General features: G+C 49.1%; 3 protein-coding genes across 3 annotated transcripts; 1 reads left to right on the top strand and 2 right to left on the bottom strand.

Moving 5' to 3' along the window:
* Positions 1-216: 216 nt before the first annotated feature.
* ABOM_010080 (putative transcriptional regulator (Cti6)) lies at positions 217-2,439 on the top strand (the record flags this gene model as incomplete). The annotated part of the gene is made up of 4 exons (XM_022537208.1): positions 217-818; positions 1,062-1,340; positions 1,425-1,681; positions 1,739-2,439. 4 exons carry the CDS (start codon positions 217-219, stop codon positions 2,437-2,439), a joined length of 1,839 nt encoding a protein of 612 aa, XP_022385181.1.
* A 1,636-nt stretch (positions 2,440-4,075) lies between these two features.
* On the bottom strand, positions 4,076-6,451 carry hexA (putative Woronin body protein HexA; the record flags this gene model as incomplete). The annotated part of the gene is made up of 3 exons (XM_022537207.1): positions 4,076-5,156; positions 5,680-6,062; positions 6,431-6,451. The coding sequence occupies 3 exons, from the start codon at positions 6,449-6,451 to the stop codon at positions 4,076-4,078; spliced, it is 1,485 nt and encodes a 494-aa protein (XP_022385185.1).
* Positions 6,452-10,162: 3,711 nt separating this feature from the next.
* ABOM_010078 (uncharacterized protein) lies at positions 10,163-17,714 on the bottom strand (the record flags this gene model as incomplete). Its single annotated transcript, XM_022537206.1, has 4 exons — positions 10,163-13,497; positions 13,563-14,214; positions 14,270-14,329; positions 16,365-17,714. 4 exons carry the CDS (start codon positions 17,712-17,714, stop codon positions 10,163-10,165), a joined length of 5,397 nt encoding a protein of 1,798 aa, XP_022385186.1.
* Between the last annotated feature and the right edge of the window lie 317 nt (positions 17,715-18,031).

Raw genomic sequence — 18,031 nt, 5'->3', positions numbered from 1 at the left:
CTGCATCATTTTTTCATTCTTGTCCGAGTCGCTTTCAACTCCCAGCTCTCCATTCGCGTGCGACAGCTTGCCCACGGGCAGCGTCTGCTCGACATCGCCCTCTGCCGACTCACTATAGCTATACCATCGTGCATCTTTGCATTTCCCACGGCTATTATACTGTCAGATTAGAATTTCTTATCCTTATCCCACCTTATATACCCGCCACCTTCCACAATGACTCCTCGTCGCTCCTCTCGTGCCCGTACCTCCCAACCCTCGCCCGCCATTCTTCAACACACGAATTCCTCGAGCTCTTCCGCCTCATTGACTCGTGAGAGAAGTACTCGTTCCAACGCTAAGAATCCGTCCCCTCAGGGGTCATCGGGCCACCGCTCCCAATCCATCGACGATGCCGACGCCTCCAAACTTGACTTCCCACAAACAAGGCAGCGTCAGCGTGCCCGGGGAGACGAAGAAATAGATAAGATTGCTGAAGTGGAGGAAGAGGAGGGAGAAGAAGATGAAGAAGAGGAGGAAATAACCAGGTGCCTCTGTGGCCAACAGGAATACCCTGGCCTGCCCCCTTCTCGTCGGGACCTCCTCGGTCGCAATGGTTTGCACGGGAGAGTTAGAGATGACCCCATCTTGAACTTCTCTGCGGACTCGTCAGACTTACTGTCTGATGATATCGGAAGTATGTTCATTCAGTGTGATCAATGTAAGGTTTGGCAGCATGGTGGCTGTGTCGGAATCATGGACGAGGCCATGAGCCCCGATGAATATTTCTGTGAAGAATGCCGCAAAGATCTTCACAGAATTAAGAACGAGTCAAATGGGTATGTCCACCACCGTTATTTGAGTTTTTACATCCATCACTTGAATATATTTTTTCCTCCTTACCCCCGAAGCCGGCTCTTCACCTGTGGGGAGGTACCATTGGTATCATTTCCGGTTGAATGTTCCACTGGAACTTTTCGATTGTCTTCGTTCATTCGATGTTTCCTACGTCTCGTTTTTTTTTGAAAACGCCATCGAGCATCCCATCGTTAGGATTGTGACACTCGCTTACCATCTGGCAGGCAATACTCGTCTCAGTATCTTCCAGTCGCCCCGCCCTCCCCTGCTTCTTCCTCCCGAGACTCATCCCGCGATAATTCTAAGCGGGCGAAAGATTCCAAATCTCGACAAAATGATCCAGGTAATCCTAAGCGTCGGTCGACGATGAACAGTCGCGACGCTGCTTACGACGAAGAAGAGCAGATTCGTCGTGCAATCGAGGAAAGCAAGGAAGAAACCAAGCCAGCTTCAGAAGAGATTGCAGCTCGGAGAGGAAAAAGAAGCCGAAGTGATAGTGAAGCGTAAGTAAATATGGGATGGAGTGGGGTAGCTCCGCCTGGATAAATGACGATTGAGAATCAATTGCTAACGGAGACGCATTCCAGTCACAAACAAGCGGCGAAGCGACAACGCACAAGCTCACCGTCGCCCGGTGCTGTTTCGAATAAACAAAGCAATTCGGTATCCCAGCCCGCATCAGAAGACGAAAAGGTCAAGGCTGCCACAAACGGGACTCGAAGACAGAGAGCTGCATCCCGAAGCCAGCATAATAAGGAAACCAAAGATGCTGAGGAGCCTGAGGTCGAACAGCCAGAGGCGACAAACCGTAGAAAGGGAAGGTCAGATCGACGGAAAGGTGACGGTTAGTAGCGCTACAACTCTGTGACTTGTCGTGTGTGCGAGGCTAATATTTGTAAAGGAGCAGACTCGGATCACGAAGCGGTTTCGCCAACAAAAACAGTTGCGACTAATCCAGAACCACCACAACCGAGTCCGGAGGCAACAGCTCCTGCTCCGGAACCTGCACCTTCCCGTCCATCTACACGGAAGTCCGGTCGGCCGCCCACTCGTCGTGGTGGACGAGTGGGCCGCAATCAATATACTAGAGATCGTGATGTTAATGGCAATGGAGACTCAGGCTTCATGATGAATTCCCCACGGCGCGGACAGTCCCACGACACCAACGGAGATTCACCTAGAGTGGGTGGCGTCAATGGGACATATTTGAACGGCAGTGAGTCAGGGAAACCTAGCAGACCGCGATATGTGAATCAACGAACTACTATGAATGAAATGAAGAGACGCGTTGCCGCCATTCTGGAGTTCATCTCTCGAATGCAAGTGGAAATGGCTTCCGCCGGTGAGAGTACTACACCTCCCGGGATTAATAGTGACCGACTTAACGGCATCCTCATGAAGGCTGTGAGTGAACAGCTTGAGAATGCTATGGCGTCGACGGTCAGCGAAGCAGACTCTGGTACAGCTACCACCGATGGTGAAGCTGGAACCGTATCGACGGAAAAGGAATTCAAGGACTTAAGCAGTCTTGAGATGATGGACGTGCTCACACGGCACCTCCTCAAGTGGCAGCAAGAGTATGGGAAATTCGGCGAGAGGTGACAACAATTCTTGCTTCGGGTTCCTCTCTCTTTTCTCATGTGATCCAATTTTTTTCTTGGGCAAATATTTCCACCGGGGATGCTTTTTGATGCGTACGATACCCTGTTCGTCTCTCAACATGTGGATATGTATATTACGGATACTGGAGCAACAGTCTCAACTTGGACCGGTCGCGGCGTTACGTGCAACTTACGGCATTAGTACACTTCTCTGCTTAATATGATTTTTGCTTTGATCCTCTTAACGGGAAACGGCGTTACAGTCGCATTGACTTTGGATATTCTCCATACTGACTATCGATATTGGTTTCTTTCTCGGGTGCGGCGACGCCTTGCTTCTAGGACGTTACGCTCACCACACAGCCTGTTCGTTTCCTTTCATTCATGTTAACACCTTGTGCGGTGTTTTTCTCTTGGATTCATATCTTGACCGGAGTCTTTTCTCGCTTCACTACAGTACCGGGGTCTTGGTGTTGGTCGGTTGCATTCATCGCTTGGCTAGCTTGTGGTTTTTACCGGGTATCCCATCCGGACATTTCTCTTTCCCCCTGATGTCTCCCTGGACGCGTTGACGTGTTAAAGCTGAGATACTTGTAGCTCTTTTTTATGTTAAATATAAATTCTACGATACTGCCCATCTACTTGATCCAGAACACAGCCTTTATCATTTACCTAAAATCTAATCTACATACTCATATTAATATCACTAGCAACATCTCCTGCTGGACCTAATATTACACAGGCTAGGCCCTCCCACAGTGGTAAGGATCCCACAGAAGCCTCAAGAACAATTGCTTCCATGTAAAGAGACCAGTCGTTCGTAAGGATCTAAACCTTCAGGCATTTAACCAGAGGAATCGGCATTCTATGTCTGGTCTAATATGAACGAGGACATTAGATAGTTCGATCAAATAGATTTGCAAGCGCTTCGATAAATCTGGTTTCTATTGCTTTCGTTGAATGTTTTATAGCATTGCCAATTGATATTTTCCATTGCTTTGGGTGGGTGGGTGGACATCTAATTATATATTGCCTGGTTGGCAGGAGCGAATACAGAGAGGATCTGTGATTCAATAAGCTGAAGAAGACTAGTGATAATGGAACTTAAGAGGATAGTTTTACTTGTTAATACAAGCCGAAATTGTAATCTTAACATGAAAGTCTATGATCTTATGAGTTGATTTGCTGTCTCAATCAAGGTTGCTGATGTGCACTTAATACCTACAGATTGTGGCGATCATCTGACCACTGAATGCAAGAAAACTATTACGAGTGGGAGACGATCGATAATAACAAGCGTTGGCTATAGTTCATAGGGGTTATATGCATCGAGCACAACTACAATAGAGCAAGGAATGCAGAAGACAACTATGACCAAGGTAAGATTTACATCAATCAATTCCAGTAAATTACGTTGCTAGGTACAAAGGCCATCATACAAGTTGAAGCAAATTGAAATCGTTGCAAAAAAACAGGCCACTTCCATCCATAGTCATCCATTCGAAATACAACATTCAGGTCGTGATTGATCGTTCAGATAGATGACTGTGACGTCAGTACCCCTGACCCAAGCAAAGGGGAATTGCGGATAGACTAACCTTAACCAGGTACCGGCTAAACCAAAGCGGGCAAATGATTTACAGACGGGAAGCGTGGATAACCTTGTAGTCCACAACGAGCTCGCGGCCACCATCGTTAATGACCAGGGCACGGACACTGCCGCGGCCCTCCTCAAAGGCATCCTTGATGCGGCGGAAGAGGTTGCCCTGGGGCACAACGGGGATGTTCTGCTTGACATCACCGGTCTCAGTCATGGCGACGATCTCACCATCACGGAGGTCGAGGATGCGGTAGGTCTTGTAGACAGGTCCCAGCATGGTCTGGACGACAACCGAGGGGGAGGGGTTGGAAATGAAGCTGGACTCTTCCTGCAGTTGGCGGGTGAAGAGATCGACACCGAGGTAGCGGTGCTGGCCGGTCTGGGGCGACACGGAGATACGGATGACCTGGCAGGGACGGCCCTGGAGGATCAAGATGTCGCCGATGCGAATGAAGTGGCAGGGAATGGGCACGGAGTCGGCGTTCTTGCGGCCACCGCTACGGGGCTCAATGACACGGACGGACTGGTGGCCGCCTTCACGGGAAACTGGACCGCGATCGTCAGCAACGACGACATCTTGACGGTCATGGTGATGATGGTCACCATGATCACCATGATGATCACCATGATGATGGTGGTGATCATGGTGATGGAAAGGGTGCATGATGCGGTCGGCAGCGCGTTCCACACCACGACGGAAGGAGTGGTAGTTACCGTCGTCGTCGTAGTATCCCATCTTGCGAGCTGGGGGATGATCAACTACAGTAGTAGTGCTAGGAGCCTTGAACTGAGAAGGAGGGTTGACTGGCTCGACAGGGAGTTGACGCTGGCTGAAAGAAGAGCCGGCGTAGGTGTCGAGAGCGGGAGCTTGATAAGCCTGGTCGTACGAGACGTTGAGCTTGGGGTGGGTAGGAGTACGGTCGTACGAGGCGGGTTGACGGTTCTCGTAGGACTCTACACTTGAGTGCTGATAGCTAGCGTTGGCGTTGTATACGTCGTAGGTCGGTTGGTTGACACGACGACGATATTCACGCTCAGTGATGTCTAGCTGGTTGGAAAGTTCCTGATCGTAAACCTTAGGGGGCTCTTGGAAGCGGACCGAGGTAGGTTCACGATAGCTAAAGGCAAGTGAAGTTAGACCAAGACACAAAGAAGGAGGTTGGGAGACGAGGTGATTGGGTGATTATATTGGGGACGAGAGGCTGGGGGCGGGCAAGTGTTTTGAAAAAGAATATGATCTGTGCCATGATTTGGTTTGTTTTGTTTTGGTGCCACGTAATTAGTTTTAGGGACTAATGGCCTTAGCCCCCGACCAGCTGAAGCCACCATTGATGTTGTGACACCGCTTGTTGACTCTCTCCACTTGGTGTGGATAAACCCCGGTCCCCACCTGTAAGGGTACCAAAAAAACAAAACAAAACAAAAACAAAACGGAGAAATACACCGAAGCCGAGGGTAATCGGGGAAGAAAGACTGGGACAAAAATACAAGCGAGCCGATTGCAAGCGAACTGGCCCGGTTCTTCCATATGATATCAGAAAAAACCGGGGGCAATTGCAACTTGCCATCAGAAAATCAATAGTTCATAGAGATCGGAGCTCCATGAGTGAGCCCCAGATGCAAAATAACCGATAAACATACCGTTCACGCGCGAGATCGACCTCGGGATATGGCCTTTGCTGCTGCTGCTGCTGGAAGCGGTCTTCGGTGTAAACCGAGTATTGGTCAGGCTGGGGGGCAGGGGGCGGGACAGGATGAGAGTCGCGCTGGACGTGTAGATCGATCTCTTCCTTTCCGTAGATACGGGGATCTGGGAGAGGAGCAGAGGTTCGAGTATCTTCCCGTTCGACGTGCGAAGGACGATCGAGATTGACTTCTCCCTCTACTCTTTCAGGTGCAAGAGTAGGCTCAGGAACAGCGTCACTCCGGTACGACGACGGGAAGACACTGAAGGGGATGGGAACACGAGCGTCAAAGTCCAGATTGGCTGTCCTTTGGCGGTCTTTTCTCGAATGCCTTTCGAACTGATACGAACGAAAGGCTAGACAAGAAAAGACTCTTTAGGGGGTAGTCTTTCTCGTGGGGAAAGGGAAGTGGAGGTGAACGAGGCGATTATAGATCCGATGGATAGATCTATAAAAGTATAAAAGCGGAGACGAATTCCTGATGAGAGGAATGCGAGATAAGCTTAAGGGTTGAGGAATGTTGAGGAGGGGAGGAGAAGTTGAGAGGATAAGTATGGATAGAAAAGAAGAGGAGGAGAGGCAGGGAAAGGCATCAGCTGAAATAATAACACCATTTCCCAAGTATTCTCATTACGATCGGTTTGGTTGTTGTTGACAACACGCGTTTGTTTACGGCGCTTTCCCCGATTTGGGGGGAGGGGACCAACCTCTCCCTCTTCAAAGTTCATCATCGGCTCACAATCTTATCAATTCAATTGTTTCTATCTCTGAAAATTTGGTTCATCCTCCCTTTCTCCCGAGGTCCATTCCACCCTCCAGTTTAGGCAGCTAATACATCCACAATACATCCATCCAAGTCATTGTCTAATGACATGTTTCGTATCAAGCACACCCCCGAGGGCAAAAGCAGTAAAGAAGCAGTAAGGTTCCGGCTATATATATCCAACCTCATCCACTTTCTCTTTTCCCTCTTCAGTTAATCCAATCGGTGTTCACCGCTATCGACGAGCTTCATGGTTGCTGATTTGTTTCCCTGTGAGAGCTAAGACTCTTCACATGCACTTCGCCAATTATAGTTCAGGAGCCTTTGAAATCCTGGGCTGATACGTGGTTTAGTGCGCATCAATTAATTTTTCGCTGGCTGAATCGAGGCTTTCCCGAATCACCTTGACCAGCGCCCACTTTAAAATCTCCATGGCAACCTTCGCTTCTTCCGGGGCGAATCGGGCATCTGGATCCCTTGGCACGGAGCTCCAGGTGATCGACGCTGGTAGCCTATGGGTATCGGCTCAAGTTCATAATCTTTCGTCCTTCACGGGTTGAGATGTGATGTGATCGACTTTGTCGCTCACCTCAATTCCTCTGGTATGGAAGTCCGGGAGTCAATTATTGCAATGGGCTAGAGCGTATCAAAGCCGGTTCCGCCGTCGGCTTGTGCAGCTCCTTTCAACGACCTGCCTCCGTGGGACTGCATCATTGGAGTTGTACTGCTCCGCCCGCCGCCCGTGTTACCCTCGGCTCTGGGCTCCACTTAGACTGTGTCCGAGATCGATCGTGATTGCTCTGGATTTACGGCTGCTAGCCCGCGCGCCAGCCTCGCTTTTTCCCTTGAACCTAGTCTCTCCAACGGGCCCCGTGCATTGGCTTTTCTTTCTGGGAATATTTTGCCACAGCTGTCTGATGATTCATGAATTGCCAGCCACAGGTCTAGCCTTGTCCGCATCAAATGTAATTTCGGTGGCTGGCTATGTACCTCTGGTACCCATGTGGGGAGAGGTTCACCGTCCCATCGATCGGAGTGGAGAGCACCCGAAAATCTTACCGTAATCAAGTTCCCCGTAGTGATCAACTGATCCTTCCTCCACAAGTGATGGAGACTGATGTTCGGTATTGTTGATTCTCAGCTGAAGCCAGATACAGATGATCATAATACGGTGTACAGTCCGCTGCATCAGAACTAAAAGTTGCTAAGCCTCTCACTGCCGCGATTCCCCACATGTGGTTAACCGAAGTGAACCACGGTAGGTGATCCATCATCCCAAAGGAGGAAGAGAGACAGAATATACGTAAAAAGCCAACTAGAGTCAAGCTCTGTAGTACTTCGTTCCTTCTAGAACCGTGCAACGATGATCGTCTCTGAGCTAAGAAACTAGGCGGCTAACCTAACTATTGGAGATGTCGCTAGTTTGGAGACAGTAGGTACTGGAGGTACGTGGCTGCTCGCGGATCGCCCTTTTGAGTAGAGCTGATCCTTTCAAGCTGTATACGAAAAGGCTCTCCGAATTTGACCGCGGTGTGAGATACATCAGTTAGACCTATGATTGAACGGAAATACAGAGTAGTATCAAGCGTGCCTATAATGGGAGAACACTCTCCACATATGCTGGTTCAGAAGAGGCATAACGCCAGAATCAATTGATTCTTTCTTGCAGTGAATCCTCCTAACCCCTTGCTCCTTCAAATAAAACCCCATAGTGGCCAGATCATACTGGTGACTAGCGTGGTCGGCAGCGCCACCACCCTGTAGATGGACCTATACCAAAGCCAAAGAGATTTGTACCTGAAATGCCGGCGACAAACTTATGATGAATATATGCGGGGCCTGCATATTGGCAATCTCAATTGATTTTGCTCATTGCTCAGCCAGCCATTGCAGGCACTGCAGTCCAGGTTCTCGGGTCACCGGGGTGTTCAGCATGTCCGTATGCTTAACGCCCCGGCTTCTCAAATTATCAATGATACTTTCCAGAGCGTGTTCAGCTACCTCATTGCTATTAATTAGCCACAATCGAGGGGTTCTGCGGGCATTCGAATGGAAGGAGGCGACTCTCACGATTTTGTCTCTGTAAGAACATTTACGTGTTACTGGATCGCTTTGAGACGCCGAGGGCTTCTCAATTGCCTTCTACATGGTCCGCCTGTGTTTCCTAAAAACCAAGATGCTGCATCGCAGGGTGGTACAGGCTTGATGGCAAATGCTGCATATCAGATACATGGATTATACGGCCTCTTGCTTGGTCTGCCGAAGTCCGAAGAGTCCTTGACTTTGGCTATAGCCTTTGCCTCTGCGCCAGAAGAAAGGTCAACAAGCCATGCCCGCTACGTACTGGCCGCAGCATACTACTGTACAATCATGATAGGCTTCTCTAGAGTGGCAACAAAGGAATTATGCACATGGTCAAGTTTGAACCATGTCCATGATTCTACCTATATCAGCCGGCATGTCTCTATATCTAGTTAACAGCTGATTATAGTATCCTCCTTGACACCACTGTCCTCTTCTTAATAGCAAGTAAAAGACCCAGGGTCATCTTTGGGAATAATGCGAAGGAAAGCACCTTTAAGAAAGAACTCCGGATGGTATCATATAAAAGGACCTTAACCGACAGAGTGAGCTTGATACGCATGTATTAAACAGTTAAGTGTGCATCGTAATATACTCAGTTGGCTGTAAGACGACCAGTATAAACTGTCAACTTTTGCTTTTCGTGTTGAGACAGCAGCTAGTCTACCCAAGACGGGGCGTTGACTGAGGTAACTACGGAGGTAATCTCGACTCCTAGATAGTGGGATCACACGTTGAATTAATTTTTATATATATGTGCCTGGCGAATACATGACTCATCAGTTGTTATCTGAGATTTGTGCTCTATTCATGATTGATTATAAAGCGGCATATGCATTACAGCTCTGATTTAAGATGATACATATATATATATCCTGGTAGAAGAGTAGACTATAATTGGAAAATGAACTGACCACCTTCTGGTAACACGCAAGAATATTAAACCATCAATCCTCTATAACGCAAGGCGGATATGCGACTCCATCATCATTGTCTCTTACCGAAAGGAGGATTGTGATGTAAAGTGAGTATTCAATCGAATTAGAATTGAAGATGCCATTATCTCTCCCCTAGTCTTTCTATTCGCCCAATTGCTTCCGGCACCCGGCGAGCCACTAGAAAATGACTTCAATGGACCCGACAACAAAAGAGACAAAAGAGAAAAATCGCACACAAAAGTAATTAATTATAGATTAGCAACAATGGACCCAAAATGCCATTATACAAATGATACATAAATGTAAGGGATCACAAATGAAGTCAGATCAAATCAAAGGAATCATTCCTGGTATCTGACCGGCAAAGGCCTGCTAGCCAAGGAATATCATCTCCAACAGGGGTATCAAATAGCAGTATTAGAGTAGTATTGTGGTGTCGAGAAATCCCGGCCACTGAAAGGGTATATAGGTGAACCGTATCTCATTAGTCTTTGTTCCCTTATTCCACCAACTCCTTGTACCTGGAGCCCTCTAGCCAGAGACAGCAGGCAGATGTAATATAAATAAACAAACGAGGAAGAGTCATATATTAAAGCATATATTCCATAGATTTTGGAAGAAGTATAGGATGCATACTACAAAGCAGACCATGTCGTCTAGCTTCGTAGGCCAAACGCCTTCCGGAGTCGAGGAAATCGCTTCTTTCGACCGGAGGCGAATTCCACATCCATGGCATCCGTGGCATTGGTACCGGCTAGATCGGCTTTCTTGGTGCTAGCATCTACGGCGTTTGACACCGTATTGCCATTTTGAAAGGCTCCATCTGCCGTTTGGGGTCGCTCAGAAGAACGCAGAGCCGAGAGCGGAGCACCTGCGTCCGTCTCCTTGCGATTGGAGCGGAGGGGCCAACTATCGCCATTCGAAGATCTGGAGATTCCCCTCCTGAGCCGCCTGGGAGAGGAGGATGGCCTAATGTTGTTTGTGGTTATCGTTGTGACGGTGTTTCCCCGAGCACCATCAAGCATAAGGTTGTCCCGCACTTCTTCGGGATCTAGAGAACCGTTCCTGGCTTCCGAGCGAGATCGGGAAGCCCCGCGCTCTGACGGTGCTTTAGGTTTCCGGATGCTTAAACGATGAAATAGGCTGCCTTTGCGTCCGCTGGGTTGTCGGAGAAACTCCTCCATTTCTTCCTCGGACATCCCGCGAGACTTAGCCACCGCGGCAAGCGCAGGGTTTCGAGGAGCTCTGACGTCACTTCCTTTCGCCTTGGTAGCCCTAGAAATCAAGCCAGGCCGTTCATTATCAGAGCTATCCTCTAATTCTGTTGAGTCACCATCATGGGCGCCTTCCCGTCGTGGTATGCCGCGAACAGGACGAAGATTATCAACCACGCGTTCTTCATCGTCGCTTGAATCTTCAAACCTACTTTGCCATTTTTGTTGACTCGTTCCCTGCTCATCATCCGACTCCGTGAATCGTGACGTGAATAATGCTCCCGAAGCCTTTGTAATCCTGGCCTTCTGCACTTTTCCGGTAGAGAAGAAAGCAGGTTTCTCACGCCGAGGATCGTTCGATCGCAGAGTAGCACGCAGAGAACCGGTACCTGAACCGGATGAAAGAGGTCGGCTATTGGGGGGTGGCAATTTTGTGTTCTGAGGGGAATAAGTCCGGAAAGGGCTGCTCGAGGGGCCTCGCAGAGTCCGTCGTATCGTATGTGGAGAGTCTGTCCGGGGGCGATTAGATCTCTTGAAGCTGCTGGATGAATCACTGCCGTTTGATAGTGGCCTTTGAGGCTCGGGGCCATTCCCATTAACATATAGATCGTCATCAAGACCACCTTTTAGCAAGTTTGGGGCCCACGAAGCAGGTCGCTTCTTGATCTGTTCATCGCCAGCCCTGTGGCGCGGTTGATTGGAAACATTTCCAGACTGTGGTTGCAACGGGCCATGGACGACTGAATTAGTTGTTTCACGCGCAGGGCGACCTCCGGGAGCGTTTACTGAAATAGACCGTCTTACTGTACCCGTAGCCACAGAGGAGCGGGGGGCTTCTTGCACATTCGTCTCACTGTTGGACTGTGTGGGAAACGGCGGGTATGGAGACGAGTACGGAAGCCGTTCATGTGATGAGCTTGGGGATTCGGGAACCGGTGAGAGGGATATAGTGTGTATTGGATTTGCCACGCGAGCAATTTGACAGGTTTGCGGAATGTCAGCTAAGTTCGGAGGTACTTGGTCAGTACTGTGTGTGTTGTTATCCGTGGTCATATTAACTTCCACTGCATCTTTGCACTGGGTGGACGTAGGCTCATCAACCACAGCATTGATAGAACCAAAACCATCGCCCTCAAGTCCTTCCTCAGCGTCACTGTAGATACTCTCGCCAGATTCGTCCTCATCGCTTATATTTCCCCGAGTTGCATCAGTCACAGGGTTGCCTAGAGCTTGCTTCTTGCCTTTCCGCCTAGTAGAGTCGTGGCTTGTGCAATCAAACTCCAAAGACGACCGCGGAAATCCTCCCGGTACGGTATACCAGTCAAGGCTTGACCGCCCTCTCTCGCCTTCTGGGGTAGCTGGCTGAACCGCAATCCCAGGGACTGCCAAGTTTTCGCTGCTCTCCAGCTTCGCCTCTTGATGAGAGTTCAATGATACTGACGGAGCATCCTGTTTAGTTTGTGTCCCTTTTTTTGAAACACAACTATTTTCGCCTAGTTCCGACATGGGTGCTCCACTCTTAGCAGCCACTCCAGGGGTAGGTGATGTTGTTTGGTCGAGTTGTGCATTGGGGTTCGCGTCTCGTGACTGTGTGTTTGAGATGATAGCTCCAATGGCATGGTCGTTCGAGAAGGAGACTGGAGACACGGAAGGATCTGAGGAAGTTGTCGATTCATTATCACTCATATCTTGCCGGACAGGTTCTTGTAGCTCGCCATCCCTAGCCTTTCGTATGCTGCCAAACGAAGGGAGCTCAGGTCGAGGCTTGAATACTTCATCAAATTCATCCGACCCCACGGTAGCAGATTTCCTTTTACCCATTCCAAACCAACTTGTCTTCCCCTTGGGCTTCACTGGAGGCGACTCAAAACCAATATCTTCTGGGGAGGTTGGTGGACTCGCAGCCGCCCCAACAATTTCTGCCTCATCATCAAAGCTAACCTTGACAGGTTTTCTTCGGAACCCAAGCCTAGAACCCTCATCAGACCCCGCAGATGTCCCATCTGAGAGCTCGCTAAGAGCTGGGCCGGGCCGCAGCACTACCCCATTTCTTCCATCAGGGGATAGTGAGCATGTTCTCGGATTCTTCATTGCTGATTTGGCGGGAGAAACTGACCGGGGAGGGGGTTGGTGCAGATGTTCGCCAACAAAACCCATAACCGAGAGCCTATCAGAGAAGCGGGTCGATCTCCCCGGACTGCTGCTCGGCGGGCGAGCTTGCAACAGCTGGGATTCTCGTTCAGGACCGGTTGAGCTAGTAGACTCTGGCGAGCTGACAATAGAACTCGGTAAAATATCCTTTGGCTTTTCAGGTGTTGGCGTCCGGACTGTTGATCTGGTCTCGGGAAACGAATGATTGACCGGCGCATGTTTGACCCCTTCTGCCGGGGTGTCTGCTTCTGCACGTGCCTCCCCTGGGTAGTCCTCAGGAACGGTCGAAGGTCGTTTTGTTAGAACTGGACGTGGCGGCTGTTTATGATCTGTTTCCGAAATCTGCTGGCTGAACGCAGGATCACGAGACTGATGTTGGTCTGGCTGGTCGTGTACTGGCCGATTACCAGTCTCTCGAGCTGTAGGAGCTTTAGATGCCAGGTCTCTGGTGTTCTGCTCTCGAGGCGCAGCTAAGCGAGGAGGGGATGGGTGATATGCCGCTTCCTCGCTTCGGGTACGATTGCTGCTTGTGCTGCAAGGACCGCAGTGTCTACCGGCTGGACGCTTCTTCCGGGACTGCCCGAGAGAACCCCTCTTGTCTTCCTCCGCGCAGAAGTATTGGCAGTCTGCAGAGCAGATTTCTGAGTCTTCGGGGAACCCGGGGATGATAATTGGCTAGCTAGGGATGCACAAGCGGAAGTGTCCCGTCTGTCAAGGGGCTCAGAAGCCAAGGCCGGAGAGTTGGGCCGAGAGTTCATCGGGTAGGAGAAGTTGATCGAATTTCTACTTCCAGCTCTCTGGAGCTCTGGTATCTGGTCCAATTCGTGGCCGCGAGCTGATGGCTGGCTAACAGAGCCTCTGCCAGCCGGGTCAACGCTCATTCCTCGACCTGATGGCTGCCGCTTCACAGGTGACGTTGGTCGCAAGGTCGGCCCGACACTAACTGAGCGCCGATTTGGGGGCGTCCGGGTCGCATATTCCCGGGGGATCGAAGGGATGGGAGGAGCGATGGGAACTGGACCAGAGCTGGAAGCCGGGCGGCGAGGGGATTGATCCCGGAAGGTCCGGTTGCTCATAGAGCTCGAGCTATTGGCTCGGCGAAGGGTATTTTGGCTAGAAGGGCGCAGACTGCCAGGGATACTGGACTGGGAGGCGATGGAGGCGCGCCGCTGGATCATTCGCTTTGTCTGAACATTTTCCACTGGAGTCGGAGTGGGGGTGAGACTCCGCAAGGCAGCGGCAGCGGCGGCAGATGAAAGACTCGATGAGGACGGCTGAGACTTGAGGAAAGCATGGGAGGCGGCAGACTGGGCCGATTGCGCATTAGACGTCGAAAGGGGTTGCTAGAGATAGACATTAGTTATTAGTTGTTCATGGTGTTAGACTAGGTTGCCATACCTGATGATGCGACGTGCTCCTTCGTCTCCGGAACATTTTGGCGGTCCAAGACCAAATCCCCTAGAACGTGTCGCCGGTCAGGCAGACACGCAGGGCTAAGAGTAATTATTCCTGTCTCCCCGGCAAAAAGAATTGTTGGAGCCCTTTGAATAAAATGCGACTGTTTGGACGGGGTTCCGCGTTGTTGACTGGGAAGAGAGGGATGGAACACAAGGAAATAAAAACCGGCGAGTGGAAGAAGTTCGAGGGGTTCGCCAAGTAAGAGCTAAAACAAGGTTAAGAAAGGAAACCAATGCCCCATGGATTTGCTTTTAGTTAATCCGTGTCCAAGTAAAAATGATGAAGTCAGTGGTTGAAGGAAGAAGCACGAGTAACGAGTAAAGGGAGGCGGAGAGCAAAAAGAACAAAAGTCTGGAACTTGCGTCATGACGGTGGAGTTGCAAATCGGGCAATCAATACGAAACTAACGGATAAATATGGGTTTTAAGGTTGTGTTTTTTTTGGGCCCTGAGTAATTTTAGTTTTGTCTCCTACAGAAACCAACCGCAGGAACATGAACTTTTTTTTTTTATTAATGCTACATAATATTAATTAAACCGTATTAGCTCGAGGAAAACAAATTTAAACTCCCTGTAAGGGCTGATCTATTTCCCGAGAATAACGTGTTTATACATCATATCGGATTTTTGTGGAAGGGTATGAATTGGGGAATCCCCACTTCATGTGATAAATACCTACCAAAAAAAGAGTCTATTTGTAAATAATTCGGCGCTATTCGATTTCGCTAATAAGGAGAAATTCGCTACGAGATCACTTGGCGACTTGGACAAGAAATTATACAACCAGTACTACATTGCTCAAGAAATAAAACCCTACAAATGGAGTTACTTCCAGTCCTGAGTAGCGCCGATATCTGAAGCTCAGAAGACTCCATAAGAGGTCATTAGTCTCAATCTAAACCCTAGACAAGAAACTACGGTTAGCTTGCTGCAGATCATTGTCCAGCTGCAACGAGCTTCTAAATGAATTTGGATCGAAATTATTAGTATGACTTTCAATGTTTGGCATTCTTCCATTTCCAAGACTATCCTTGATGAGACTTGGTAAGACGGCTAATGGCTAACTAGTCCTTGGTATAGGATCCACGCTAGGGCTTAGGGCCATTGACGGCTGTATCAGAATACACAGAGGCGGCTTGATTCGAGGCCCTTAGCAACTAGGGGCGGAGATATCTTCAGTACGTGGCACTAGTGGTCCTTGGCCCGGTCTACACCACTCTCTCTTGGCTCGCAAACGAAGTGAAAAGCTTTACAAAAAGTAATGATAAGAGCGGAATTCACCCGCGAATCAATCGAAACTAGTGATTAGATAGTATCTAACCTGGAGGTTCCTATGATGGAGAAAGTAGGTGTTGTGGAGGGAGACGAACAACTAGCGCCATAACCACTCGGCCACCTTGCCAGGGCATAAAAGGGTGTGTATCTGCTTTCTACTCTGAGGGGAAGATAGGAATGAGCAATCTCAAGATAAACAACAAGATTCTTTTTACATTGGCAAATCGGAGTATTGACATTGCCTGGCCTTTGGCCTACATTTTGCAACATGTAGACCCTGCAATGGCATTTTACTTACCAAGATGAGTGCTTATCCGATGTGGTTGTTGACGTCTGTTGGGATCCTTGACTCAGATCAGTTTTGGTACTTATCCAATCGGAAGGATTTTACATACTTGATTTTCACCAGCCACAGTCTGATTATGCAATCATAGGTACAGTACATATACTAAATTGAAAAAAATGTGCGAGACTGTGCCCAATGACAAGGCATTGCGGGACAGAGCGAAAGGACACCACACTAACAAAGATATAGGATGCCGTGTGGGTTCAACTAGAAGAACAGAGGTAAGAGTTGGTATATTTTGTGGAGTTTTCTTTTTGGAGGAACAATGATGGCTTGTGTTTGACAGTTACCGTTCCCCACGGATAGAATGAATAGAGGACCTGATTTTGGCCTCAGCACTTAGTGGTCCTCTGGCAGAGCAGACCAACATGAAGACGAATAAGTTGCTGCCTCTAGGTCAATTCATTGCCCTGACATGGGAGTAATCGAGATGCATAGGCTTCGACTGCAGCGAAAATTCTGCCCAAGCATCATACAAGTCCATCTGGAATCGTTGATCGGAGACCTGGGCTTCCACATGGCATCGAAGCACCTCTCCTAAAGACGCCAAATTTCGGCTTTGTAAGTTCGAAATCATTTGACATAGTTCATCTTTGACTGGCCGAAAACGGTAACTCTCTGGAAAATACCTTGACGCCTCAACGTGATCAGAATCGGCGATGAGGGTGGTCACCCCGCTTAGGGCTGCCTCCAAAGGTGTGACTCCCAGCGTTTCATAGCGAGAGGGACAGATGAAGACTCCACTATCTTTTGCAAGGCGGAACAAAGCATGAAGTGATGTTCGAGATAATTTGGATCTGAAAGTTGCACACTGAGCAAACTGCCTGGGTACTTTGTTGCTCAGTTCGTGGAGTTCAGCGCTGTCCATGCTGGCACCTCCGGCGATAAAGAGTCGCACAGCGACATTCTGAGACCACAAAGCTACCGCTACATCAACGAGGAGGTCAACATTCTTAAAGTAATCAATTCGGGCAACTGCCGTGAACAGCGTAATCTGGCCGGTGTTGAACATCTCCGCAATTTCGCTCTCGACATGGTAGCTTGGATTAGAGAGCTGGATGGAAGGACATATCTCCCTGATCTTCGCTGTGTTCACCCCGTAAGACGAGAGAAGCTTTCCCTGTAAACGTGAAATCTGCAGCACGTATCCATCCCCCCGGTGCTTGAGTAGCTTTATCCCTATTTCTTGCTTTCGTGCCAGGTGTTCCGCCTTGTCTGCATCCCCGTACGCGTGCGCTGCCAAGGCCTCTGAGAAGATCCCAGAGAAATGCCGATGGAATGGAGCATGGTGAGTGACACAAAACGGCAAATCACGGGGATGGTATTCCAGTAGGGTATCTGTCTGATGATAGAGCATGGGAGTGCCTTCTAAGCCAGAGTTCTCCATGAGCATGCTAGCGGCAAGAGTGATGGCCTTTTCCACGCCAGGGGAGCTCATGTTAAAGTTGAACGCGAGTATCGCACATGGGTTGAAGTTGATAACTTGGATGGTTATGGATGGTTCGTCAATAGTCTCATCCCTTTGGTACAGGATGATGCCACAGAAGACCTTCATGCTCTTGAATGCTTGTGCGATGGACATCGATAACGCCTCAGTTCCCACTGTAGCTGCGGATCCATGTTTATTAGGGTAATATCTCTTGTTTAGCACTATAATAGCAGGAAGAAGGAGCTCTGAGCACGTGCTGTTAGCGGGAGGATAAGGATATGTGTTAATCTCAGCTGTGGGGCGATGCTTTAGATAATATTCAACTGTTGAAGACATTTCGAAATCTTGGTATGTACCCTGCTGCTATAAATTGATGGGGTATGCTCTATGTATAGGAGCTTTATGAGATAGCCTCTTTTCTAAAGAGGACTCTGCGGGGATGGAGCAGGCAGATAGCCAACTTCATATTCTAACTTGAGTAAGCTTACAACTTTGCCCTACCATTCAATGCTCCTTCCAAGGGGCTAGACATGACGTTAGCAGAGGTGCCACAGTCGGTTTTATGAGGTACACTTCTATGATGTCCTTGAGCCACCAAGAACACGGGCATTTCGCATTGGTAGAGGATGGTTCTAAAGTTATACCACACTGGT

This window comes from Aspergillus bombycis (assembly GCF_001792695.1).
Source record: "Aspergillus bombycis strain NRRL26010 chromosome Unknown contig00111, whole genome shotgun sequence".
NCBI classification, from domain to species: Eukaryota; Fungi; Ascomycota; class Eurotiomycetes; order Eurotiales; family Aspergillaceae; genus Aspergillus; species Aspergillus bombycis.
The sequence above is the reverse complement of the archived record's forward strand: the minus strand, read 5'-3'. Positions and strand labels throughout refer to the sequence as shown.